General features: G+C 39.6%; 1 protein-coding gene across 1 annotated transcript in view; it reads right to left on the bottom strand.

Moving 5' to 3' along the window:
• Nucleotides 1–27,989, bottom strand: part of ROS1 (ROS proto-oncogene 1, receptor tyrosine kinase) — a 94,831-nt gene that overhangs the window by 26,257 nt on the left and 40,585 nt on the right. The window contains 20 exon segments of the mRNA XM_067546786.1: nucleotides 557–621; nucleotides 1,786–1,948; nucleotides 2,493–2,628; nucleotides 3,212–3,307; nucleotides 3,905–4,092; nucleotides 6,838–6,955; nucleotides 7,493–7,667; nucleotides 8,640–8,816; nucleotides 11,520–11,752; nucleotides 15,631–15,775; nucleotides 16,892–17,109; nucleotides 18,541–18,717; nucleotides 19,768–20,057; nucleotides 20,628–20,839; nucleotides 21,594–21,796; nucleotides 22,825–22,888; nucleotides 23,824–24,086; nucleotides 25,098–25,260; nucleotides 27,024–27,187; nucleotides 27,520–27,734. Coding sequence (XP_067402887.1) covers nucleotides 557–621; nucleotides 1,786–1,948; nucleotides 2,493–2,628; nucleotides 3,212–3,307; nucleotides 3,905–4,092; nucleotides 6,838–6,955; nucleotides 7,493–7,667; nucleotides 8,640–8,816; nucleotides 11,520–11,752; nucleotides 15,631–15,775; nucleotides 16,892–17,109; nucleotides 18,541–18,717; nucleotides 19,768–20,057; nucleotides 20,628–20,839; nucleotides 21,594–21,796; nucleotides 22,825–22,888; nucleotides 23,824–24,086; nucleotides 25,098–25,260; nucleotides 27,024–27,187; nucleotides 27,520–27,734 — 3,465 coding nt within the window.

A 27,989-nucleotide genomic window follows, 5' to 3' on the forward strand; every position in this document is an offset into this window, starting at 1 on the left:
GGGGATTCCAGAGAACTTGGGTTTCCAGCTCAAACACTGTCATCTTCAGGTAAATGTTTTCTCAGATGGCATGTACATATATCATATATTTGTGTCCTGAAAAGGTAAGGAGGTATGTGGCAGCCTCTAGTGGTGAATGTGCACATACTGAAACCAACTTTCAACAAGAAACTAAAACTTTGGGGCCTCTTCTTATCCTGATAAACTGGGACTGTCAAACATCACCCCATTATTATTAATTATTATTATGGTTATTATTACATTAATTGGCTCATCGGGAGGAACAGCAGGGCTGAAACATCCCAGCTCCAAGGTCCAGTCAATTCATGAAATTAGTGCACTAAACTTGCAATCTTCATCTGCTCTGCAAACAAATTTGGCAGCTTCATTATGGTCTGATTCATCAGTGATATTTTAATTCTTCGGCAAAAATAAGAGACCCAAAAGATATGCATGAACCCATTTGGATGAAAGAGATTCTCTAATCCCTCCAGAAGGCCAGAGCCCTCGTTTATATCATTCTTGAAAGAAATCTTGTGGGCAGATCTAGCGTTACCTCATCAAGTGTGCCTCCTTCAGGAACTCACTCTTTTCATAGTCCGTCGCACCCTTCTTCAAAGTCTACACAACACAAGGCCAAAACAAATAGCACAATTTGATCATAGTCAGTGTAGCCCATCTAGCATTTATATAAGAAAAAATTCAATGGGCTGCTCTCCTCTTCTAACACAAACACCCACCCATCCATACACACTTTTCCAGTAGTAGCTAGAATGTAATAGGCACTTTCGAAATAGAAGTAGGCATCTGTGCCTTTTTCTGATCTGAGGAGCTCACAGTGTAAGGACAGACTAGTAAACAGACAGCAGGGTATGGGGAAGGGGAGTAACACCTGACAGGCACAGGAAAAATGTGTTCCAGCTCAGAGGAGTTGGATATAGTTGTACAATACGGCATTAACCATGTTTTGAGATGGGTCCTGTTTATTCTGCAGCCTTGCAACATGCTCTTGATAAGGTGTTCCCATACGTGCTATTACACCTCCCTGCTCTCCAGTTCTTGTTTCGACTGATGGTTAAACAGGAGGGAGCCTGGATCATTAGGCCAAGTCACATAACTGTGGCCCAGGGGTATGTCTACACTGCAGTTGGAAGGCTGCCTCCCAGCCTGGCTAGACTGAATTACACTAGCTTTGCTTGAGCCAGTGCACTAAAAACAGCAATGTGGGTGCTGTGGCATGGGTGGTGGTTCAGGAGAGCCACCCGAGTACTGATCTGGGGGGTTGGGCGGGCTTGGACTCAGGTGATTGGCCCGAGCCACCGCTGTGCCGCAGCATGCACACTGCCATTTTTACCATGCTAACTTGAGCAGTGTTAACGAGTCAGTCTACCCAGGCTGGGGGGCACATCTCCAGCTGCAGTGCAGACAGCCGTGGGTCACCTGGGGAGTTATTCTCACATTCAAAGATTTGGAATTGAATGTAGATTTGGTCTGAGCTGAGTCACTGGAGGAGGGTTAGCCAGAATTTAAAAATATATATAGTTTAAGTTAAACTGTGTAACATGATTGACTGTCTCAGATAAAGAGAGGCTGGAGACTTGACATTAACACGTATTCTGAGGGGAGCCCAGCCCTTAGTGATCTGCACAAGGTCACAAGTGAGTCAATGGCAGGAGCAGAAACAGAACCTATGTTTCTTGACTCCCATTCTTATGGCCTAACCACAAAACCAGGTTTGCCCACCTAGACTGTGCGGTTGCTAGGGGGTTACACAGCTGAAATCACCTTCACTGCCACTTTGGATTCTCCGCTTCCAGCTCCCATGATGTCTACTGCAGTCCCTTCATACACCTCTCCAAAAGCTCCACTTCCCAGCAGATTATGCAAATCCAGTTTGTCCCGAGAGAAGGCTGGCAAGGATTCAATCTCAGCCCGTGTAGGGAGAGTGCTACAAAACAGTAATGCTTGTTATAGCTTTAAAAATAAATAATGGTTCAAATAAATATGTGGTGGAGGAATACTCTTGAAATTTTGCCTTAAACAAATTTTGTACAATTTGTCTCAAACATAGTTTACAAGAGACTTAAGTGATGCACAGGATTTTTGCAAGCTTTCTGCAGAGGAGAGAATTACACCCCCTTGATTACCTAGAGCCAGATTTACAAAGGTCGCAGCACGTAGAGTGCCAACCTCTCCTGGACTGATATTCCACAGTGTAAAAATGGGAGTAGCTGGGTCCTGTGCTCTTTTGAAAATCTGGACCTTATTTAGGTGCCTAGATGGAATATGAATTCTTTTAAAAATCTGGCCTCAGTTGTGGGCACTAAGTCACTTCCTATGGGCAGCAGGGCCTGATTCTGAGAGTGCTGAGCACCCACAGCTCCCACTGACCTCACTCATACTTGTAGGTGCTCAGCCTCTGAAAATCAGGCCCAAGGTTAGCTAAATTTTCGGCTCTGGAAGTAGCTTTTACACACATCACAATTACATACCTCACAGCGTAGCAAGCATTAGACAATCCCACAGCATCAGCCAGCCCCCTAAATTGAGCTAATTCTTTATCTTCTCTGACCAGCACTATCTGCCCAGGCTGTGCCAACTTTCTGAACTTCCATCTTCTGTGCCAGACTGGAAGGGAACAGTGGAACATGAGATATTTCACTTTGAAAACACCCTTTTACATAAGTGAGCTGAATAATTAAATTGGCTTTTCCTCTACATCATAGACCATCTTCTAGTCCCTTACCCGCAGTTGGGTTTATACATGTGGACATCAGTGAAATACCTGATGTACCAATTACTAACCGTACCAGTGTGAGTTTACGATGCAAGAACGCAACTGCACCCTCAGTGTCCCTCTGCTCTCCCTTCAGAGAACTAAAATCAATACAAGGGAAAGCTTGAGAACAGATATGGGCCGTACCCTGCCCCAGTGAGCAGAACTGGTAATCTGTGGTGACCCAAACCATGAGAGTTCCCAGGTCCCTTCTAGCCCCAGGTCTTCTGCATGGGGGTTAATGCAGCACTGCCCAGCAGAGATCCAAATGTGTGATGTGCTGAGTATTGGAATCAGCAGGAGCTAAGGACATTAAGCATACTCCAGTGATTGCTTGGCCCCTCCCAAGATCTAGCTCTAAAATGCCAGCTTAAATTTCTGTTCTGTTTCACTTTTATTGTGGCCTGGGAGATGATTAACTTTTTAATCACATACCAAAAGCAAACAGTGCAATCACAACCAAGATAAATGCAATCACTCCAGTCACAACAGCTATGATGGTGGTGGTTGCCTCTGGGCGGGGTGCAGCATCTGTTTAAAAAGACAAGAGTCGTTCACTGACCTTGCAACGCATGTAAGTACTACTGAGCTAAGCAAAATGGTTAGAACTCCAGTTCTCTACCATTCCTCTGACGTCCCACTGTCGTATATGAAAGAAGAGCACAGAGCCGTTTACCTGTTAAACTGTTAGGGTGGGATTTTCAAAAGCCTCAGAGTCTACCCCCACTGAAGCCAGTGGTGAACCTTCCTCTGATGTCAATAGAAGCAGAGTTAAGCAAATGCTGAGCTCCTCTGAACCCCACCCTTACTTCATTAGATGTACCGCAGTATCTCCATACCCTGTAGAAAAGCGTACCCATCCCAGTGATAACAAGTGCAAATCGATTTTGGGCCTAGTGTTTCTTTGAAAAGAAACTTAGCCCCAGTACTGCCGGCAAGGAATCGTCACAGAAACACTGCTATTAATCACCACTTCCACATTTTACCTTATATGTGCTACAGCATCTTTCAGAAAAATAGAGGTCTCTGTTCATAAATCATTGGGACTACCCTGAATAAAAGGGACTTGTGTTTGTGATCTATCATTTCAACGCTATCTGATTAACAGAATAAAAGTACAGCATATACCTTTAACCAACACTATATTGTCACTGATGCCACTGTATTCACTCAGTCCCAGCATATTTGCAGCTGCTGCTCGAAATTGGTAAGTTCCTTCTAGGTTCTTGGCCCTCCATGTGCATATATTGGTGCAAGAGCCATTGTAAACCACCTCCCAAGAAGGCTTCATTTCGCTTGTGTTACGGGACCCCTTCCTACAAAGTGCACAGCAAAACAACAAAGATGTATTACCTAGTAAAGTTTGTGTTATTTATAGCTTCTGCCATACATAATTTCAACAGCATGGCCTACATAAAGACTCTCTTATTGCATAGGCTCTCCACTCAGTACCGTTCAATTCATGTGGATCTGGCTATGGAAACAAAGTGATCTTAACATGTTGTTCCAGCAATGCAGGAGGTGACACCTCTTTAGCCTGGCATAGAAAATGAAATGCCAGCATGTTTTGGACACAGCAGAAAGGGTGCCCTGGCTTTGTGTTTGAATATGCAGCTCATAGGCAGGATTTCAAAACATTGTTATTTGATTTTAGGCAAAACTCTTCATTTATTCTTTGTACTATTCGCAGTTTTCATTCTCTCGGGCCTAGAGCAGTTCAAAGCCCCTAGAGTATCAGGTTATACAAGCTAATACAGAAAGCATGTCACTGGCAGGGAAGACACAATTCTTTAGCTAGCCAGTTTCCCACCGTATCTGCTGGCTGCCAGGTATATTACTTCCTTTTTAAGCTGGCTCTGATTGGATCGCTTACCATAAATTCAGAGCATATTATACACCATCTGAAGGAAGAGCATATATTAGATCTGTCGGGCAGCTTTTCTTCGTGTAAAAATGACCTTGTACTGTATGCCAGCAAACCGCACAACACACTCTAAAGCAGAACAACAGAACAAAAACTTCTATCCCAAAAAGCCATGTAGAAGCTAAATGTATATGTTGCTCGGTTATTTGCGTTACTGTCAGAGCTCTGTGAAAAACAGTGGTTATACCTCAAGTAGATTATGCAAATATTTTCTTTGGTCTTGATTAGCTGGGTTCACATTTACCTAACTGAGTTCAAATGAACCTCAGACACATAGCAAACTTCAGCTGAAACCACTGACTTTCTCCTGGTTTCACATCATAACCCCAGAGTAAAAGTAAATTTACAAAACTGATGAAATATCAGAGATAAATCATGGGCTCTAATGGATTGATTATGGGCCTGGGAGCCAGAAGAACACTGGGACTGTGACTGAGCGTAGCCCTTACATAGGACAAGGCTCCTCACCTTGGACTCCAGACATGAGTCAGGTGCAATCTGGCCTTTAGCAGATCAAAATCATCTTGTCTCATCGTATCTGAGTAATGGTGTGCAGTTCAGTACTGTTGTGTACTCTCAGAACTGTGGTGGAAGCTTGCAACACCAGGAAAGTATGTCTGGGTGAAAGCTTATGCAGCTGAAATATGCCTAGCAATGGTGTCAGTCCTTCACTATCATAAGCACTAAATTAACTTAGGAAAAACAACGCACTGAGTTTTATTCTTTGGTACCTTCCCTCACCCCCAATCTACACAATGTCATAGAAATATCTCAGCAAAAGAAACCCCTTCGATATTATGCAATGTATTAATCTTTGGGAGATTTAATACTTACATTGACTATTTGCTCTGTAATGCCCTGACAAGAGTCCCCTCCAGATTCCTTATCAGGAATTGGAAGAACCAAAGATGATTCTGCCTACAAAAAACTATCCTAGACCAGGTAATCCCAGAACAGGACTTTTTAAAGTTTTAGCTGTGTAGAAGCCTCTGAGTATATACACGTTCACTAAAGTTAATAACCATTGGCAAGTGCATTCATTCAAGGAGTTCCCAGTAACCGGGAACATTTACTGCATTTGTCTGACAACTATTTAACATTTCCCCCCAATTCATCTGGATAATGTGGCGTCTATACTTCAATTAGTGATGGATATGCATTAATTAATTCAGAGATAAGATTTGGAAAAGCATCCAAAACTTCATCTAATTAATCAAAGTTTATCCAAATAGATCCATTTATCTGGGAAATGGCCTGGAAATTTTGTTAGAACTAGTTTTCTTATGAGATTTCCAGAATTTTCTGGTTTTGTCTGAGTTTATCTGAGTCAGAAACACTGAGAGGATAGCCTTTCCTAAGACATTTCCTAAGCCTCAAGGAGCCGTGGAAAGGGTTCTGGTGGTTATAATAGATCACAAGCTAATTATGAGTCAACAGTATAACACTGTGGCAAAAAAAACCAAACATCATTCGGGGATGTAGTAGCAGGAATGTTGCAAGCAAGACATGAGAAGTAATTCTTTCACTCTACTCTGTGCTGCTAAGACCTCAGCTGGAGTACCGTGTCCAGTTCTAGGTGCCACATTTCAGGAAAGATGAAGACAAACTGAGAAAGTCCCAAGGAAAGCAACAAAAATGATTTAAGGTCTAGAAAACATGGCCTGTGGGGGAAGGGTGTGGAATCTCCGTTTTTAAGAAAAGGTTAGACAAATAGCTATCAGGAAAGGTCTAGTTATTACATAGTCCTGCCTTGAATGCTGCACACTGGACTAGATGACCTCTCAAGGTCCCTTCCAGTCCTACATTTCTATGATTCTATGATTTCAATATTGCCTTCAGACATACAAGGAAGACTTAGCCATAAGGAAGACTAAAAGCTCCTTGGTCTCTGGCCTAAACTGCCTGGAAACCAGTAGTGCAGGAGCACATGAATACAATTTCAAAACAAAGGACATCAAACATTTAGAAATTTCTAAAATGGCTTGAGTTCAATTTGTGATTTGGGCCAAAATTTAGGCTCATTATTATTTAATCTGAACCTATTTTCTACTTTGTTACTGTAAATTCTGCTGGATACCCATACACTCATGAGTCATCAGTCATTTGCTAGCATGAGCATGCTATGCAATTCATTTACCTGCTTTCCAAAATGTGGTAGGTCAGATTGCTTCCATTGTCTACAGCTTTTTCCCACTGTACAGAATTTTTATTGTCCTCTGCTATTTTGGGGATTCCTGGTTTACTTGGAACTCCAGCTATTGTGCAAAATGAGAAAATGAAGAATCCTTAAAACACAGTAGATTAATAGACACGTTTCATATTCCGCAACAAAAAGTGACAAGACCAAGGGCTAGAAGGTCACAGAACAAATTTTAGACATGCACATGGATGTTGAGACATGTAAAGGAACTGAAGATTTGCAGCATCTGATCTAAAAGGCTATCATGGAAAATGAACCTTTGGACTTTTATTCATGATGGGAAACTTCAAAAGGTTCATTCACACACAATCAGACTTCTGCTTGGATTCATGAGTTCTTATAAAATTAAGGTATTTCATTTCAATTCCACTCTCTCCTTCCTCATCTCCCAACTTTGAAAGAGTGCTCCTATTTTTTTTTTTTTTTTTTTTGGCAGATATTTATTTTGTGACTTTTTTTTTTTTTTGAGCTCAGACAGAGAAAAATCAGTGATTCTCATAAAATTACTATTATCTGGCAAAATACACTGAAAATGTTTACTTGCACCCTCAAAATAGTATTAATCTAGGATGGCATGATTTTAAGTGCTTACCTGTAGTTTTAAAGCTTCCTGGATGTGAGGTGCTTTTAGCTCCAGTTATGTAAGTGACTGCTGCTTGCACAAAGTAGTTGGTATCAGGAAGAACACCTGTGAGATTACATTTATACACGGGACCCGCCGTACAGTTGATGTTTACAGGACAAAACCAGTTGTTTTTTGTTTGCCACTAGAAAAATAAAGTATCATCTTAGTCCATAATCTCACTTTATTAGGGCCTTATCCAAAGCTCATTGCTACCGACAGAATTTTTCTATTGACTTCAGTGGGCTTTGTATGGAGCCTTTAAAGAACTGTGTCACAAACATGAGGATTAGAAGGCTATTGAGACTGGGGGAGCATTTACATACTCCATTTTAACAGGTGCCAAAACTTTTTACCTACAAACTCTCTTCCTACAGGCCAAAGCCAGCCAGAAATTTGATGTTATTCTTCTGAAATCTACCGAGCCTGGAAATCACACAGGACAACAGAATGAGTGCTGCCCACATAGATGCGCAAGAGCAGGAGAGATCATAAGCAGCCTTCCCCTTCCAGACCTGTCTTTGGCTCACCGTGAGCTCTGCTTGCCATGTTGATCCTAAATGAAGCCATCGTGATGCTGATCAGCTCTATTAAGACACTCACACAATCTAGTAGAGCCTATGGCATTTTCTGACTACAGTGGTTCAGATTCTAAACCTGAAGTTGTCATGTACATGGCTACCATTGTAGAATTTACTTCATTTACTGATTTGTTTCCCCAAGCAATTTCTCTCCAGGCCTGCCCCATGTAGGAGATGAAAATAAAATTCATATGCTCTTTTAAAAAAATTATTTCAACATTTAAAATCATCGGAGCCCAACTGTGGCTTTCTAAGGACGCCACACACTGGAGAGCGCGGAAGAGGCTATTCCTTCCCGGAACGTTTTGGATGATGCGGCCAGAAGTCCCTGCGGAACTCCTGGAGAATGCCTGCTGCACTGGCAGCTCTGCCTTGTTCCCAGCCAGTGCTGCCTTCACTTGCCCCTTGCTGGCATACTAGCAGTGACATCATAGTGCCTGAATTATAATGGGGGTGACTCCTTCCCTATTTCCCCACCCTCTACCAGGCTGGATAGAATCTGGCCTTTCATCTGAAAAGAAAAGGGTATTTTTTACCTTTTGTAATTCAAACCAGAAGCTGGTAATGTTGGCATGCAAAGGAGACCTCCACTCTAACTGACAACTGGTGTTTCTGGCAATTATATTCACTGGAACAGGTGGAGTCTCAAAAGTTGCTGCAAGCACCGGAGCACTCTCAGAAAACCAGCTCTTCTCTGGATGAAAAGCAAGAACCTAATAGGAAAAGCAATGAAACACACAATCTGAAAACTGCATTTGTTTTGGTTCTGGTTATTGTCATCACGGCAATGTGAATGCTCCCTTTAGCCATTCAAGTACCTTGGAACACAATTTAACTGCTTTGAACAACGTTGATACTCAGTATTAGATTAAGACTATGTATGGCCTGAATCCAAACTTTCTGGGCCATCCCACTAAAGCTATGGGGACCCTGAGTCAGAACTCCTCTTAGCCTGTAGCCCTATCCAACAGACTCTTCTCACCTCCTCATTTCATCTTGCCCCCAGAACTGATCCTGTCATATTCTTTCCCTGTGTGACACAAACATATTTATGCAAACATTTGGGTGGCAATTTGACATCTAGGTTTCAAATCACCAATTAAAATATCACCCATTCTGTCCATACAGGTCTCCTTCCTTTCTCTGTGGCCTGCCTGGACAGAGTCATTAATAGCATCACACGTCAGTGGAATTCAACGACCCACAAGGAATTGGGCATTTTTACCAAGAAGGTGTTAAGGACTATTCCCTCCACTCCTCTCTCCAATGCACATCTTAATTTGGAAATTTTCTCCTAAAGTCCACCAAACAGTCAACACCCTGAATGCATTTTGAGGCCACTATTAATCTGCCTTGCTAATACTAAAGAAATGTCAGAGCTGGTATATTGTTTCTCCAGCTATTTATTTGCAGTACACTTTTTTTTTTTTAATTTGATAATTGGCTGAAAGGTGGAATCCACTTCCATGTGTCTGTCAACTTTCAATCAATCAAGTATGGTTCTATGGATAAAACAGAAAGACCTGGATTTCACAAAGGGATCTAACTTTTAGGTGCCTAGAAAATTATAACACCACCACCATGATCCACAAAGCCTGAATTAGGCACCTCGGCTAATGCCTGTGGAAAGATTGGCACCTTAGAATGAGATCCTCAAAAGCCAGCATGCTAAGCGGGGAGCTGCCTAAGCTAGCCTATGAGAGGTGCTATTGAGAGGGGTGTGACCTAAAGCCCTGCCCATCTCTTGGAGGTAGGCTCCTGAGTCCAGGTTGAAGGGAGGTACCTATCTCTGCTTAGCAATTCACAGGCAAGAACCCTCTCCAGGAGTAAGGCGGCTTAGGTTCCTAACACATACTGTGAGAATGAGTTAGATGCCTGCCTCCCTCCACACAAAACGCTGGGGGGAGATCTAGTGACAACTGTATGCCTTTTATCCCAGTAGTTAGAGCACTTACCTGGGATGTGAAAGACCCAGATTTTAATCCATTCCACTGCCTGACAGGGGAAAAGGAGTCTCCCACACCTCTCAGAAGTGTGCACTAACCACTGAGCTATGGGATATTCTAATGTGGGTCTCCCTCAGTCTCTCTGTTGAAGCTGTTCCACTGTGGATTAAATAATGAAAGAGCTATTGGGCCAGAGAATAAATCTGTGGCCTGGTGGTTTAGGGTACCCACGTGGGAGACCAAGGGTCCAGTCCCCCTGTTCCAATGTCTTTATTTACACACAGTAGAAGAGTTTCAACAGAAGAGACTGAGGGAGTCCCATATCAGGATGTCCTGTAGCTCAGCTGTTAAAGCACTCTCCTGAGATGTGCAGGAGACCCCTGTTCAAATCCATTTTTCCCCCTCAGGCAGAGGTGGGAATGGAACTCAGGTCTCCCACCTTCCAGCTGAGCACTCTAGCCACAAAGCTGAAAGGTAAGCATCACCATCGACCAGCTTTTGGATGTGACCCAATCCTACAGGCAGCCTCTGAGCATGCCTACCAAATCAGGTCCCACACACAAGCTAGGTGCTCCTCCGCTTATCTTCCCCCCATTCATGGATTGCAGTGAGGCTTAGGCAGGAAATAGGCCTAGAGTGAACGCTTCGAGTGAGGCAGCAGAGTGCATGTCAGGGGCAACACTGGCGCCAAGGGAAATTTACCCTGAAAATGTAGGCACCAAGTCAGGTTAACACCTACAGCATTATGCGGGAGTTTTGTAGATCTCAGTGGAGACTAAATGCCAGACATAGGCCTCCTAAGCCTGGAGTTCAGGTGCCCAAGTACCTTTGCAGACCTGGGCCAAACAGCTTTTTTGGAAGAACTAGGAATTTTCTATTTTTCACTAAATAAAAAATATTTTAATAATAAAAATAATCATAATAGGCCAAAGACCTGACCCTACTGTCAGTGAAGTTGATGGAAGGTCTGCCATTGACCTCACTGTATCAGGATGGAAGTTTTGCAGTGGGACTTCAAGATTTGACCCAATGACATTTTACATTTATATAGCTCCATTTATCCCATTGGAACCCAAACTGCTGTGTATACAATAATACTGAAAAACTCCACCTTGGGGGAGAAGGTTGGCAGCCAGCTGATCAACTCACAGTACGCTGCATGACAGTGCCAAGAAGAGAATTACTGGCTAAAGATATCACAACAGTGCCTTACACTTATGTGTGGGGTATTAAGTGTGCTCAGTTTTTAAGATCTCATCTGAAAGAGCCACACAAGGAGAAATGGATGAAGTTTAATTTCTCTTCCTCAGAAAGCTGAGGGACTGAGACAACTCTGCCAGGTGTCTGAACCCATGTTTACAAAATGCAAATATGCTCTTACTTTATAAAACAGTGGGTTGGTAACTTGTGGGTTAACAAGTATATCATACTTTCAGGTTTCTTGAATAGACAAGTCACTTATAACTATACCTTGAATATGTTATTTGTTCCACCACTGAGGCTGTTAATAGACCAGGCAAGTGTTCCATCTGGAAATTCATTTTTTCTCAAAGGAGTTGCAGGAATTGGGGGTAAAAAGTTGACAGTAATTTGATAGCGGATAGATTCTATGGGTCCATTTGGCTGTGAAGGCTCACTCCAAGATATATTGATGATGTTATCAGACAGAACCAGTGTCTCAATGAAGTTAACTGCCTCTGGTACTGAAACAAAGAGCAAAACAAAAATCTTGTAGATTTGAGGTGGTGAGGGTTGTTTTCAGAGCAATCAAGAAGAAAGTGTCATTATAGAGGTCTTCAAATATACATAAAAACATGTGACATATGATCCATTTTTAATTGTTACACTCTACCCCTACAAACCCTACACAAAAAATTCACATTCTTATACATCATAAACTGTGCACTGATTCAAAAGTACTCTGAGGTGCTTAATAAGTTAGCATATCTGTAGCCATCCTACAGTCCCAGCAGGTAAACTTACAGCTGTTCTTCTTTGCCATCCTGGCAATAGTGCCATAGAACTCATGCTCTCTGCTAGATTCCTAACTCGGATCTCAGAATTGCATTTAATCTAGGCATGCATTTGAAAAAAAAGCCCAAATACTAAATCCAGAAATTTTGTACATTGATAATTCAACAATGTCTGAATCTAGAAACATGAAAGTTGGCTTGTTTTGTAGATCTTCTTGACATATAAGGAGTAAGCCAAGCTTGAAGAAAACAGTTCAATAGCTTTAATTTTATAAAGTTTGCAGTTTTACCCATGGAGTCAAATGTTGCTTTAATTGTGCTTTTCTTGATCTAAAAGCTAGAAAGTTAGAATGAGGCCTCATGCAAGGATAGCAAGATCTAGGAAGCCTGCTTTTAAGGATGTCTGTGTTTGAGAGGTTCCATATCAAGGAAGTTATCGTTTCTGTACAGATCTTGTTTTGTCTCTCTCTCTCTCACCTTTTTTTTTTTTTTTAAACAAAATGTCAGATGATACCAAGCACTACCGATTTTTCTTTAGCAGTACAAGAGTGTTGCCTCTTATGGTCTTAAGTTGGCCTTAGGCACATATCTTAAGAATATACAAAATGATACTCTGTTCATAATCTGCCAAGAGAAGCACAGCCATCCATATATAAGGAGAAATATTTAATAATGCATCAGTCATCCTACAATGAGATTTTAAACCCAGCAGATGCACTGCAGTGATATTTTCTGTAGTGAAAACATCATATTCTTGCATCTCATTCAAATGTACTATTAGCTAATTTCTAAAAAAAATGCAAATAAAATATCAGCTCATAAATCATGAAATCGTAACAGTTAAAAATGGAAAGGATTGTTAGACTAACCAAGTTCCTGTCCAACTAGTATTGTTTCCTACAATTGTTTCCTTCAGTGCTTTGTTCTACCCAGTTTTAAATGTATCTATCAATCAATGAGGCGTTCATCATTTCTCTTGAGAGATGGTTCCCTAGTCCAACAGATCAAACTGTGAGGATGTTTTCTATATTGAGCCCAAATTTTTCTTTGCTTATTTTGATTTCATTTCATTTCTCCCAGCTATACTTTCACACTATGAAATCCATTCCATGCTATTTCAGATAATGGAATAGGGGTGTTTTAATATTAATAAGGATACAACACAGAATTGTAACTAGAGCTGTGTGTCAGTTGTAGGTATTTTTCTTTGAATATTCAAGAACATTTTAAAATTAGTTTATTACAACTATGCTTACAAATTTCTCCTCCAGTTCCTTTCCATAAAAAACTGAGTGTGACAGAGGAGATGAAGCGTGTGGGTGGTGGGTTGGTAACCAGGTAGGCTGTAATTAGAAAGTTATGGTTTTCACCTTTGTTGCAGGCATACGGTATTTGGAGGGCAGTTGCTAATCAGAGTGCAGGGATTCACGTCACTAGTAACTACATTGGCATGGGCTGGCAGCTGGACAGCATCAGTGCTTTCTAATTGTTTGCAGTGGCCTAAATGTTCAAAGTGACAAGATATTTTGGATGTCCCAGTTTTTGGGTGCCCAATCTGAGTGGACCTGATTCAGGCTCCTTCCAGTTGGGCACCCGACAAATGAGGCATTCAAATTCACTAGTCACTTATGAAAATGTAAGTGGATACTTTGTGGACTCTGTCAGAAATTGATAAGAAGTCATATTCCACTTATCAGTATACAGATTGTTATGGGGGGAGAGGAGGGGATATTTTTTATTTTGTTTGCTGTATTTTTATATCTCCTCTAAACTAATTCAAAGGTTAATTGCTACTTATGATAATTATGAGAAAACCATATTCTATCTATTTGCACCAAAAAAACAAAATGGAATGAGTGAACTGATAGAAAACTCCACCTGCTAAACATTATTTTCTGTCATTTGTGGCTTTGCTAAGGAAACACTCACTTAGATGAGTTGTATAAATTAAACAAACTGCTTTGCTGGTCAAATATCCATGTCAATTGGTTACTAAATCATCATCACCTTCTTCTTTAATTTTTAGATGTATTTTCCCCTAAAGTACACTAATGCTTTGGCTACCAGATCATAGATTATTCAAGTGAAATTTGCATGGGTTGTGTTGAAAGGAAAACAGATTTCCTGCTAAGCAATATGTGGAGTAAGAGTGACACTCTGTGGCAAGATCAAAGCATTTATTATTCTTGGGCCTATTTCCTTCGATTCTCCCCCTTTTAGGTATTTGTAAGGAAGTAAAGGTTGATTCAAGCTTCATTCATTTTGATATAGAAACAAAGAGAAGACAGAGAGGATCCACAAAAGTTCTGACGTGTTGTTAAATAGGCTAGGAACATGAAGAAGCTCTGACAGCATTTTTAATTCCAAGCTTTAATAAAATTGTTAATCAGATGCAGAAAACTGAGAGAATAAAAGCCAGGAAACATACATATTCCGAGAGCCGTGTGGAAGTTAGATTTCCTGGGAAAAAAGGCTTGATATTGCACAAACATGAAATTACTTTGAAATGCTGTCTGAGTCAAAAAGAATCACTGCAGTTGTTTAGCTATTGTTTTATGTCTTTTCAGGAAGCCAACAAGCCGGAGCATTCAGGAATATGGACACAACCTATGGACTCAGCTTTTTCATAGGTTTATATTTAGGGCTTCAGTTTTTCAGGGTTTATTAATTTTATTCTTCGAGGTGTTTTTAAAGCAATTTTTTCAGTGTTATGTAGATGCCCCAAAACTGGGGGTTTTCATAAAAACAGCCATACGGGGTCAAACCAACAGTCCATCTAGCCCAATGTCCTGTCTTTTGACAGTGGCCAATACCAGGTGCTTCAGAGGAAATGAACAGAACGGGTAATCATCAAGTGAGCCATCCCAACGGCCATTCCCAGGTTCTGGCAAACAGAGGCTAGGGACACTTCAGAGCATGGTTTTGTATCCCTGCTCATCCTGGCTAATAGCCATTGATGAACCTATCTTCCTACACTTAGGACTTTCTCTTTGTATGTACCGCAGTGAGTAATGTATATTATATATATTATCTCATTACAGTAGCATATACCGTAATGACTAATCCCTTTGGAATGTTCTGTAGTGCGCTGTAACATCGTACGGTTTCAAACAGTATTACGTTAAAACACTCAAAGGAATCTTTAGTGCACATCAGCAGAGTCTACACAGACCAATTAACATGCAACATGTTAGTGCACTTTAGAAAGTACAACCCCTCAGTTCACAGTACTGCTTTACGTAGTCAAGCCCTTAGAAACAAATAATCATTTCTGGTGTTTTTCCAGTATCTGTTGGATAAACACCAATTTCATTTTTTGCTGTTGTTATATTGGGGTGTTTTATCACTGTTTATCAGTTAAAACGGAAAATCAGAACCCGCATTTATATTGTTAGGCCTCCAGGCTTTTGCACAGGTCTGAGTAGATTAAATTTTGAGCAGACACTTCCAAATTCTGTAACAGTCAATACATAATTAAAGATAAAAGGCCTGATTCTGCTCTCACTACACAGGTGGAATTCAGAAATAACTCCAACTAAAGTCAGTAGAGTTACATCTGCCTAAGATTAGATTTAGGCACAAAAGTCAGAATAGAGCCTAAAACTCACCTCCATAAAGCGTTGTGCCAATGGTTTCTTTTCCCAAATGTGGCTGCTCAGAAGAATCTGAATAATAGTTTTTCAAAACAACTTGTATCATATAATTTGAAAATGGCTGTAGGCTTTCAATAAGCGCTGTATTTTCCTGAAGTTCCTGTAATTAAGAGGCAGAATCACAAACAATAAATACTTTTAGAAAATAAAGCACTGTATGTTGAAACAATCATCTAGCAATGAAATGGGAACATATGATTTAACCTCGTAGGAATAAAATCAAAATATCGTCGTACTTTTTCCTAAAAATAAATTTAATGATCATGAAAGATGCCAGATTGACCACCAGATTGTCTCTATTTATCCACAGATCAGGTACAACACAGGTCATTGTTCTGCAACCAATCAATGCACTTTAATCCTGATTTTGGTGGGTCACTTCTAGGGATGAACTAGGGTACATCAGTTTTTGTGCCATTTTAATCCTTGGGCTCTCTGCTGGGATTGTAAACCTGGATTTGAGTTAATTAGTGCCAAGTGCAATGATGTTTCTGTGATACAGGTACCTGCCCATGAAGAAAGGGACTGAGATCCGCAACTCATTTCATGTAAAGTACCAAAGAATCATAAAACTGTATCATTTTGTGCAGAGATAATGAACTTCTTCCATCACAGAAAATGTGAGCTAGGGATTTGATCCCACTAACGTAAATGGAAATCTTTACACTGATTTCAGTGGGCACTGGCCCAAGAGGTAGGTGCAACAATTACAGCTACAAAACCATATTGTTCAGTCACTGAGAGAGGAACTAGAAATGACTACTGCAAACAAATAAAAAATTAAAAAAGTAAGAGCAAAAGGATACTCATTTCCTGTGGCAAGTACAGCTATCACAAAGAGACCAAATCAAACTGGTCTCAATGGTTATTTAAACAGATTAATAACAGCCACAACCTGCTTTTGAGCAGTAGAAACTGAAGAACCTCTTCAAATGAGCTTTAGCAAGGAAATGTTAAGAAAGTAGAATGTTAGAGAGCCATCTTGTGTACAAATATGTTACAGAAAGCCCGGGAATTGACCATTTATGGCAAGACAAGTCATACATAAAAGGTGGTAGGGTTTTAATGGAGTGGAAAATTAATACATAGTAGTGTCCGTCTTAGGAAAACTGCCCACAACAAGGTTTCATAACAGAATATCAAATATCTAGAAGTGTCATGGAATCACCTTTTCATAAATGACGCCATGCAAGTTTTTACTCCAAAATAGTCTTACCATTACTGTACATCGTAGGCCAGACAAACAGTGGGCTGAGCTCCTGTCGTCATTAGTAATTTTTCCATAGTACACCAGGTATGTTGGAGTAGGGCGGGTTATGCCAGTGCACAGTCGTTGTGTTTTGGCAGCTGGTAAGCTTACTGTAAAACTGGTGTTTGTAATATTAAGTATAGTGGGTTTCTCAGCATTTGAAGCTAGAATCAAGCATCCTTTATCTAGAAGGGATGAGAAGGAAAACATTTTGAAGTATAACAGCAGTAGAGACACTCCATATTTAAGATGTGACTCTACTGTAGAAACAGAAAGTGTAACCAGCAATACTATTTTTTCCCTGGTTTAGTAAACAGATCAGGAAAAAACTCCAAATTTAATAGTTTGGGTTCATTTTTGCAGCCAGCAAAAGTAAAATTTTTCAACCTGAAGGACTTGTTTCTTTTCTTGTAAGTTACTCAAGAACCGATTTTTGAAGGTGCATTCTTAGGCACTGTAGGAATATAGCTCCACATTAGATTTGGGTGAACTATGGTATTAAATTGAGTTTGGATATTAGCATGAGCAATAGGTCCAAAGCATTTGATCAGAAAGAATATGTTCCTGAGAAGGAAGAGTTGTTGTGTTAAATTTGTTGTGAACCTTCAAAATACTAGAGTCATCTTATTTAAGGTTTGGGCTGAAGTAATAGAAATAAAACACGGTTAATTGGGTACCAGGTGCAGGTACCAGTAAATAATTGGCTACCTAAGAAACTTCTTTATCTGGCCTTAGTTAAGGCCCAGTAATTGGTAATGACTTCACTTGTTTGTAAAAGGGTATAAAAAAGTAAACTCTTCAATGGACCAATATGGGTCTAAGCACTCCACAGGGTTTAGTCGATTTGTAAGTATCTTAATCAAATGCTTATAAATGTTTTGTTACTGCTTGGATGTAGTACATTGTTTATTATTTAGCTTTTTAGGCATGTTTAGAGCAATTGTAAAAATACCATTCGGCCTTTGGATTTAATAAAGGAATGTATGGTTAAATTAGTGTCTTGATAATACCCTGCACAAATAATAATAATTCCAACAAGCACCTAAATACCTTTGAAAATCCAGCCCTTAGTTACTGTGGTGACAAATGCAGTATAGATAGATTAGACTGAACTTGCTTGTCATAGCAGAAGAGCTGCAGGGCAAAGTCTAACTTTCATTTGCAGTGATCTTTCCTCACACTAACTTTTTTCATCCCACTTTTCACTAGCAGTGTTCACACCCACTAATTAATTTAAGTCATCACTCCATTTTCAGGATGCCACACTTCCAGGTTACCTGTGGTTCCATTGTAAATCACCTCTTTTTCAATGACCTGCAGGTTCCAAAATCTTCTAAAGAGGTATTGTCCACCTCTCATGTCCCATGCTCATGGAGTGTGTGCAGTCTCTATCAGCATGATGCACTCTGACACAATGTAACATATGGCTAGTTCTTAGTTTTCATTCTACCTTCTAAAATTCTAAAATCTATTGCACTGACCTATGTATCTAAATCATTTTCTTCTGAAATCCATCTGTAGTCAGCTGGTAAATTTTAGATAGATACTTTTAGAACAATTTACAACCCAAATAAATTATTTTAAAAAGACATGTTAAAATTTTAAAAACCTGTTACCTGGGTAAGGCTGCATAGCTGTGCTGTAGGCTAAGATTTGCACCTGTTCACGAGCTCTTTCCTGAAAGAAGAATGTTTTGCTTTCTTTATTTGCTTGATAAATTGTTGTATAGTCCTTTGTTACAGCACTCCAGTATATGAACTGTCTGTCGACAGTCAAACTGCCAATGGTCATGTCTGTAGAAAAATATTACATGGTTAAGTTTCAGAATAAAAATTAAGGGGGCAATTTTCAAAGGTAAAAGGGCAGTTAGAGACTCAGTCCCACTGATAGTCAATATGAGTTAAGCATTTAACTCACATCTGAGTCTTTGGAAAGCTCCCCCTGAAAAAAGACTTCTGACATTTTCTGACATGTCTCATAAAAGTTAAACATTTTCTTCTTTAACAAAATGTAGATTTGAGGCCTTCTCTTTTTATCCAATTATTACTGTTAAGATTAATTATAGGAAGTGTAATTCAATTAAAATAAACAGCGGTAATCAAATAACACAAAAGTATAGCTCATCATTCACCATTAATGGAATCCCTCACATAACGATGAGATGATCCCCCCCTTCCAAGATGAGATCTTAAAAACCAGCACCCAGTCTGGTCTGCTGGAACATTACAGATCCTATAGACCTTTATGTAATAGGCCAGTTTTACCCAAGTCTCTTTGGCTACAGTTTCTAGGACCAGGCTGAAATTGGAACCTGAATTACCATTATAGAGTTATCAATGTATGAGTCATCCTATAAGACTTTTTCTGCATGGAACACCTTCATCACATTCAAGCCATTCCTCTGATAGTGAGAAGGCAGATACTGAGGCCTGTATTACCCTCTGGCATCTCTCTTTGGTTATGAGAAGTAGGCACCCAAATCCTGTCAACAAATAGATATTTCCAGTCTAAACTCTCTCTATGTAATATGACAATGTGGTAGATCCAGTGACGTCCACTGACAAGCAGCAAGAGCTGATGCAGCACCACGACTGATGATTTAATAGGACACAATAGTTCCTGCAAATATCCCAAATTGTTCCTTCCCCTGCTCTGTTTCAACAGCAAGCACTACTGATTACTCAGACATAATTTTTTTTTTTTTCAGTCTTGACTTCAAAGTGGTTAATATTGTGGAGAAAATCCATGATGAGTATTGCATTATTTTTTCTGAACAGTAAATTCTTTGACGGAACAGCATAGAACAGACTGAGAAAGAAAAAAACGGATCAGAGCGATCTCACCTTGAAGACTAGGAACACTGATAACTCTCCAGCAGTGGCATCCATCTAAATCTGAGGCCCAGATTTCATTCCTTCTTTTGATAAAGAACATCTGGGATTTCTTGGAGTCAGACAAATCTATAGTCATTGCTCTTCCGAGGTCTGTTTCTGTCACATTGCAACTGCAGTAGCTTCTTCTTGTCTGATGTTGTAAAGATGTGTGTCCCAAAACATGGTGTGTGGTGTTATTCACGATATCGTAATAAAATATCCAGCAGCCTGAATCGAAGGTTTCCATCCAGTACAGACGACTGTCAAACAAATTGCATCATTTACAATAGAAAGCCTTGTTCCAGGCAATTTACCTTAAATACAATCTTACGAATGAATGCACCCATAGAATCATTAAAGTTATTGTAGTGTAAATCCAATGGAATATCTTCTGAGCGGTGTCAGGTTTTTTGTGATTTTTGGTGTTTTTTTTTCTGTTTGGTTTTTATTTGATTTTGTTTGCTTTTAAACTGAACATTTTTAAACAGGGGTCCACTATAACCAGAAATATAATTTGCACATTGCAGAAAATTGTAATTTAGCTACTGACTTTCATTTTGCTTCACTATCAATGGAGTTTCATTTCAGTAGAGCCATCATTTGAAGTCTTTAAATCAAGAATGGTTGTCTTTCTAAAAGACATACTTTAGCTCAACCAGAAGTTGTGGAGACAGAATTTCACCCAGTAATTCCTATGGCTTGTGTTATACAGGAGGTCAGTCTAGATGATCACAATAATCCCTTCTGGCTTTAAAAATCTCTGAATGTATTAAAATTGTTGTATTTCAGTTAAATTAAAAACAAAAGTTATAAGTTATTTCATACTATACCTTAAGAAAGGATAGGTTGAGAGAGATGATATAGTCAAGTATTGATTACTTGGCTTTATGCGTAAAGTTTTAAGGGATTTTGCCTTGAGTTCAAGATCCACAACAAATATTTGAGTTCCTTTCTGTGACGTTTTCAAGGCAACAAAGAGGTGTCTTGCAATCCAGTCAATTGCAATAGCTGTGACATTGCGGAGAAATGCATCTTTGAAAAGCTTAAGGGAAATAAGAAAACACAGTTAGTACAGCAGTTCAGAAAACAGAATTTTTCATCCCAGGGAAATACGGACATTTTGAAATTAGTTTGTTTCATTTCATAAGAAAAAGTCAAAATATCAAAAAATCATAGAATGAATATTTTTGACTTTGTTGACAGAAGAAAAAACTGTCATTTCAAATCAACATTTCAACATAAAATGTAATTCTGGTTTTCTTAAATCAAAAAATAAAATAAAATAAAATAAAATAAATGCCTTTTTATGTTTACATTAAATTTATTTTATTTCAAAATGTCGATTCAAAATGAAAATTATCAAGACATGTCTTGTTGAAAAATTATTTTTTTCATCAGCTTTGACATTTTCCAACAAAAATTTTCTGTTTCCACGAAACTATATTTTTATAGGAATACTTGCCACATAAAACATTTCAGCCAGCTATAACAGCTAAAGGTAAAATGGATTTTTCCAGACTGGGTGAGGATTTCTATCCTATTACTAGAAATCAAATAACTCAGTCATCTATAACTTACACTAAGCATCTCCTACATGCTGGCAATAATTAAAGCAGAATAGGCCATGTTTCTAATGCTGTTTTTCCAATTAAAAGTGATTTGTTCATTAGGAGTCTCTTTTAAGTTTTTACTCTATAATTGTGATATAATTCATTATATAGTTGGTCCCAAAATAACAGCAATAATATTCATATTTTACATGCTCCTTTCAAATAAGGAAATATACAATGGAATACCTGAAGCCTGGAATTATTTTGTATGTTCAGAAGAAAAAGGGAATCTTCCTGGATAAAATACACTGTCTCATCAATAGCACTGTAACAGACACCCTTTATATCTCCTTTTGCTGAAAGACTCCAGATGGTCTGATTTCTATCTATGTCAGTAAAGATCATCTTGTTGGCAGAAATAGTTATAAGAGTTGGAACTGTAAAAAGATCTGGGGAGGAAATGATACAGAACAACTGATACCAAACACTCTGACAATAACATTCATTCTTCATGATAAAATCAGGTTCTAGGCAAAAATTAACAAGGGCCCTGCACAAAGTGTGCTTGAACCGGCACTAGCTACAATTATGTCTATATATAGTTGCTGAAAGCATGTTTTTAGGATGGTTTCACACCATGGCCTTCCCCCCACTCTAAAAACTATGTTCTGCAATAATTTCCTAGACTATTTCAGGAGATAGCCTAGAATATGGGTCAGCTAGTACAGTTCTCAGAAAAGCATCCCAATTCACAGTGCCCAGAGAAACTGTGAGAAATGTGCTAACCACGCTGGAGTTTAACACAATTGTTGCTTGCATGATTTCAACCAGAAATGGAACTGGGACTAAATAAATAACAATATCTATACAGGAACTTTTACAACTGAAAGCTGCAAGTACATAAAGGTGCCATTCAAGGTAACATTTGTATTAGTTTCACCACAGTATAATGTGCTGGCTGATGTGTGTATCATACTGCCTTTTACTGGATGGAATGTCACAGCTGCTCATTGTTTGTGATTAAGTCATCCTCTAGTGGACGGTGTACAAAGGGGATGCCAGCCTTGATACTAGTAACAGCTAATGGATAATCTCTTTCGCTCAAAGGGTCGAGGCTTATGATTTTTGATGCAGGTCATGGGTTCTAATGCCCCACAGCACACGTGTTATTTAATTGGCAAAGTGTCTGTTGTTTGCAGCTATGGATTTTTTACAATAACCCAATGAAAAGTTCAAATAATTGTTGCAGTTTGTTACAGTGGGAAATGGCTAGAGCTCAGTATGTGACATTTGCCTTCATACAGAGAATATGAATTTGTGGTTTTTGGCACAAATCATCCATGGCTACTACCAATCTGAGCCATACTTGAACCATCATCCTAGTGATCATCCATTTCTCATTACCAAAGACCTGTTCTACTGAGTTCACCATGCATTAGCACTTGCATTGCCAGGGATGGTAGCTGAATGTTGATACCTGATGAGTTAGCTTCTGCGATATTAGACAGCGGTCCTGGACCTGCAGATGTGAAGGCTTGCACCTGGAGATAAAGGGAACAGGAGAAATGTTAAGTAGCAATGTCCACTAAGGCCCAATTCAGGAAGCATGTAAGCACACGCTTAACGATAAGAACATGAAGAGTTCCTCTGACTGCTCGTGTTTAAATTTAAACATGCATTTAAATGCTTTGCTGGATCAGGGCCTGAGTAGCGGGGGGCTTCTAAAGATGGTCTGGGCAATGATAGTTCCTGTTGTGCCTACCGACCACTTCTAGGTCCCCACATAACAGAGACAGGCTTTTCTCATTTCAGATAAGAGGTCTGGAAGCACTTCTCCTGCTGCTTCATGTTGTAGTTCTCTAGCAGGCCCAGCTGCTTCAATCCTTGGACTAAGATATAGCACATGCTCTGCTCTCCTGGCCCCTTGTGTTTTGAATGTAATGCATTACCAAGCCATGCATTATGGGGCATCTCCGTTCTCACCTCATAATGAAAAACACAGCAGCATGCTAAATTTGAACATGAGAGTCAACAGAGGTCAGCTGGTACCAGGCATCACCTGAATCCTCACTCTTCTTCAGTGGTGGGGCTGTCCTTGATCTGTGGAACTAAGTTCTATTGGGTCTTTGACTCTCAACCAGCCCAGGAGTCAGATCTACAATTCCGTAGGATCTGTACTTAACCTGCTGCTGCTAACAGGGGCTTGGAAAACTGGGAAATTTTCCTTTAGGCCACTCCAAGCCTGCATAATAGTTATGAGAGGTAAAGTAGTTATTGCTCTCCATAATACACTGACAGGCACAACAAAACACAGAGTGGTTCAGTAATTTACCCAAGTTCCAACATTGAATCAATGACAGAGCCAGGAACAGAAACTAGAAGGCCTGGCTTCCATCCCTGTGCTAATCATTAGACAATACATCTTGTCATGGTTATAACCAAAGAACCAAATCACCACCTTATTATTTTTTCATACCTGAAATCTCACTGTCAGCCTAGGAATCACATCCTTGAGTGAAAAGGACATCAGAGAGGGTGCAATATTGCTTATATTCCATTCTGTAAAAGTCTCATTGGTGCCACTTTGATTTACTATTTGAGAGTAAATTCTGAACTTTGTTAATTCTCCATTGTTTCTCCTAGGTTTATTCCACCTGAATTCCACCAAGGCTCTCTCTTTTCCTTCATATGTACCATTATGTAACACATATATTCTGGGATTTCCAGGTGCTGAAGGAACTGTATTAAAAATATACACACACAAAGAAGAGCACTTGTGTTAAAATATGAAGTCTGATAACCCCTGAGTTAGGCCTTTTACTCCTTAGCCTGGGCTCTAGAGATTAGTTTTAGGCAGCTAGGTTGGTAAAAGAGAAAAAATACATTCAGGCTTGAATACAGCAATTTGTGTAATTCACACTTCGGCCTAAAATTGTCCTTTAAAAAATTGATTTTAAGGTAGAAATGTGACCGTTTCATTAAATAAATAGGTATGTGAATGCATGAAAGTGTGTTTTAATGGTAAAATATGTTTCCACTAGCTGCTTCCAAAACACACTAATGACTGTGACTGCTATGTGTATTTCATTGTCTCATGTGTATTTGATTTTAGCTTGTTCAACAAAAACATACAAAATTGGCACTACTTTATACAATGGAACTCTACTAATATCAACAGAGCTTCCTCAATTTAGACCACTTACACAGAACACAGCATTTGGCCCACAGCATTCTAAACTCTGTGAAATTGGTATATTGCACCTAACAGTTTTTCCCTATGCTTTGTTCATATGCATTAATTCTACAGTAATTATATTGCCAAGTGTCTCTTTAACTGATTCATCTTTGATCTGGCTTGGGTAAAAAAAGTTACCTAGGAAGCAAAAAATAAGTACCTTTGCTAAAAACCTAAATAACGGTTCAAAGTATTATATGCAGGATTTCACTGGTCATTTCATAATGAATTTCAGCTCATTAATCTTGCTTAAAATTACAGGCATGTGAGTAGATATCACCAAGTATTTTCTATTCAAATCTCTGCTACTACAGTGGTGCGGGCATGCACAGGTAACAGTGGATTGTCAAAGACATTCAAGAACGTGTATCTGCATTCTCTATGATTTATCTAAGCTTATCATAGGCCAATCCTGAAAACAGCTTAACACCTCTCAAGAAGGGCCCAACATGCTGAATAAACTAGGTCTGACTGTATCTAGTGAAGATTAAGAATGAGATTTGAAAGACTGGTACCTTCTTCAGGGGCTCGAAGAGTTATGGATGTTGTAGGTCCCTCCCCCCAGTAGGTATAAGGAGTCACAATAAAATCAAACAGTGTATAGGGCTCCAGCCCTTCAACTTTGTAGGATGGTACTGTCAGATTCCAAGGAGGCAAGCACCGTTCACTATCTACAAACTGAAATAAGCACAAAACATTTTTCTCCTCTCAGAAAAACTTGGTAAACATTCCCGATCTTTATTTTGATTTTCCATAAAATTCCGTACCAAAATGAAGTGAATTTTGTTTTGAATTGTCATAGCTCCACTGACTGCTATGGAGCCGTAACAATTTACACCAGCTGAGGATCTGCCCCTTTGATTCTAGTGTAGCAACAGTTTATCAAATGTGCTAAAATTAGGAAGAGATGAAGTTTCAAACTATGGTTTAGGTGATCAGAAACAAAGTATGGTCTATTCTGATAGGTTGTTAAGTCATCGACTCATAGATTCATAGACTTTAAGGGACCATCATGATCATCTAGTCTGACCTCCTGCACATTGCAGGCCTCAGAACCTCACCCACCCACTCCTGTAACAGACCCCTAACCTCTGGCTGAGTTACTGAAGTCCTCAAATCATGATTTAAAGATTTCAGGTTACAGAGAATTCACCATTTACACTAGTTTTAAACCTGCAAGAGACCCGTACCCCATGCTGCAGAGGAAGTCAAAAAACCCCTAGGGTCTCTGCCAAGCTAACCTGGGGGGAAATTCCTTCCTGACCCCAAATATAGCTATCAGTTAGACCCTGAGCATGTGGGCAAGACCCACCAGCCAGACACCTGGGAAAGAATTCTCTGTAGTAACTCAGAGCCCTCCCCACCTAGTGCCCCATCACTGGCTGTTGCAGATATTTGCTGCTAGCAGTCACAGACGCTTATCATACCATCCCCTTCATAAACTTATCAAGCTCAGTCTTGAAGCCAGTTAGGTTTTTTGCCCTACTGGTCCCCTTGGAAGGATGTTCCAGCACTTCACTCCTCTGATGCTTAGAAACCTTTGCCTATTTTTAAGCCTAAACTTGTTGATGGCCTGTTTATATCCATTTGTGTCAGCACTGGTGCTTAACTTAAATAACTTCTCCCCCTCCCTGGTATTTATCCTTCTGATGTATATATAGAGAGCAGTCATACCTCCCCTGACCCTTCTTTTGGTTAGACTAAACAAACCAAGCTCTTGGAGACCCCTCTCGTAAGGTAGGTTTCCCATTCCTCAGAGCCTCCTAGTAGTCTGTCTCTGCACCTGTTCCAGTTTGAATTCATCTTTTTTAAACATGGAAAACCAAAATTGCACACAGTATTCCAGATGAGTTCTCACCAGTGCCTTGTATAATGATACCAACACTTCCCTGTCTCTGCTGAAATACTTTGCCTGATGCATCCTAGGACTGCATTAGCCTTCTTCATGGCTGCATCACACCGGCAGTTCATAGTCATTCTGTGATCAACCAATACACCCAGGTCCTTCTCCTCCTGTGTCACTTCCAACTGATATATCCCTAGCTTATAACAACCAATTTAGTCCCATTAAGCTGTTTGAGTTTGACTTCCACCTCAGAAGTGGTAATTTCTGCCTCATTGCCATTGGCCACTAAGCTCTTCATTAGCTTCATTAAAAACTGAGGCAAAATTTTTGTTTAGGTGTTGGGCCATGCTCAACGATTATCCTTAACCTCCACCCCATCCTCAGTGCTTAGCAATCCCACTTCTTTCCTTGTTTTCAAAGTCATTCAGGCAAACTTTTGAAGATTTAGCAGATCTGTACATATATCTATAAAAGAAATACATAAAGGCACAATGTGGTGTAAAATAACACAGACTAATGTCTAATTTTTTTAAAATGTCAGTATCTAGGAGCAATAATGCATGTTTCAGATAATGGGAAAGAATCTCACGAATACCCTGGTTTGTAGCACCTTGGACTCCACACAGTAGAAGACAGTGCCCCATTCCACATTTGTAGAAGCATTCCAAAGGATGTGAAAATATGACGAATTCCCTTCAGTCCTAAAGGAAGACTCCAGAATTGAATCTGGAATCACTTTGGGTGTAAAGGAAAAGTTTCCTGTGGTCCAGAAAATGAGAAGAAAAAAAAAGAATTATGAACAATTGGTGGAATTTACAAAACTGCCTAAGTGACTTATGAGCACAAATTCCATTAACTTCCATTAATATACTATTAATAATAAAATGATTTCTTTTGTTTAGGCCACGTCAATATCATTTGATTCTGCTTCTACTGGTTTATATGGTTACATGTTATCCATCTCTATTCTGATAAATGTATTAACAAGCTATTTGTAGTCATATCTTTTCCCACTCAGATTTTAATAACCAAGAATTACAAGATGAGAATGGATACATTTTTAAAGTTCTGTAGATCAGAAAATCAAATACCTGGCAGAGGTTTGAGTGACTTCTGAACAAGGGTAAAAGCTGCAAACTCTGCTGGTTGTGAAAAGGGGATGCTAACGCTCTGATTTACTTCTTGTGTTGTAATGAACTGGTAGCCATTAATCCAGAACAGCCGTCCACTATAATACAGCAATGCACTAGGGGATACTTCTGAAGAACTCCATTCTGCAAATTCACTGACTACGGCGTCACCACAACTGTGAAAATAAATATGGCATTACCTAAGCCACAGCCTGCTTTGTAAGAAAAGAAGCATCTATGCAGTAAACTTTGACACATACCTTAACCTTCAGTTCTTCTTCTCCCTACACAAGTTATAAGAATAAAAAGATTTTCTTTCAATTCCTGTCCCGTCCCGTCCCCCACAAACATTCCTCAATCTGATGCACCACTGGAGCTCCAAAAACAATGTTTTGTTACTTCGGCTTTTATAAGATGGCACCTCCAAAATG

Source organism: Emydura macquarii, unplaced genomic scaffold, assembly GCF_026122565.2.
Source record: "Emydura macquarii macquarii isolate MOO-44397 ecotype Brisbane River unplaced genomic scaffold, CSIRO-AGI_Emac_v2 contig_1146, whole genome shotgun sequence".
Lineage (NCBI taxonomy): Eukaryota > Metazoa > Chordata > Testudines > Chelidae > Emydura > Emydura macquarii.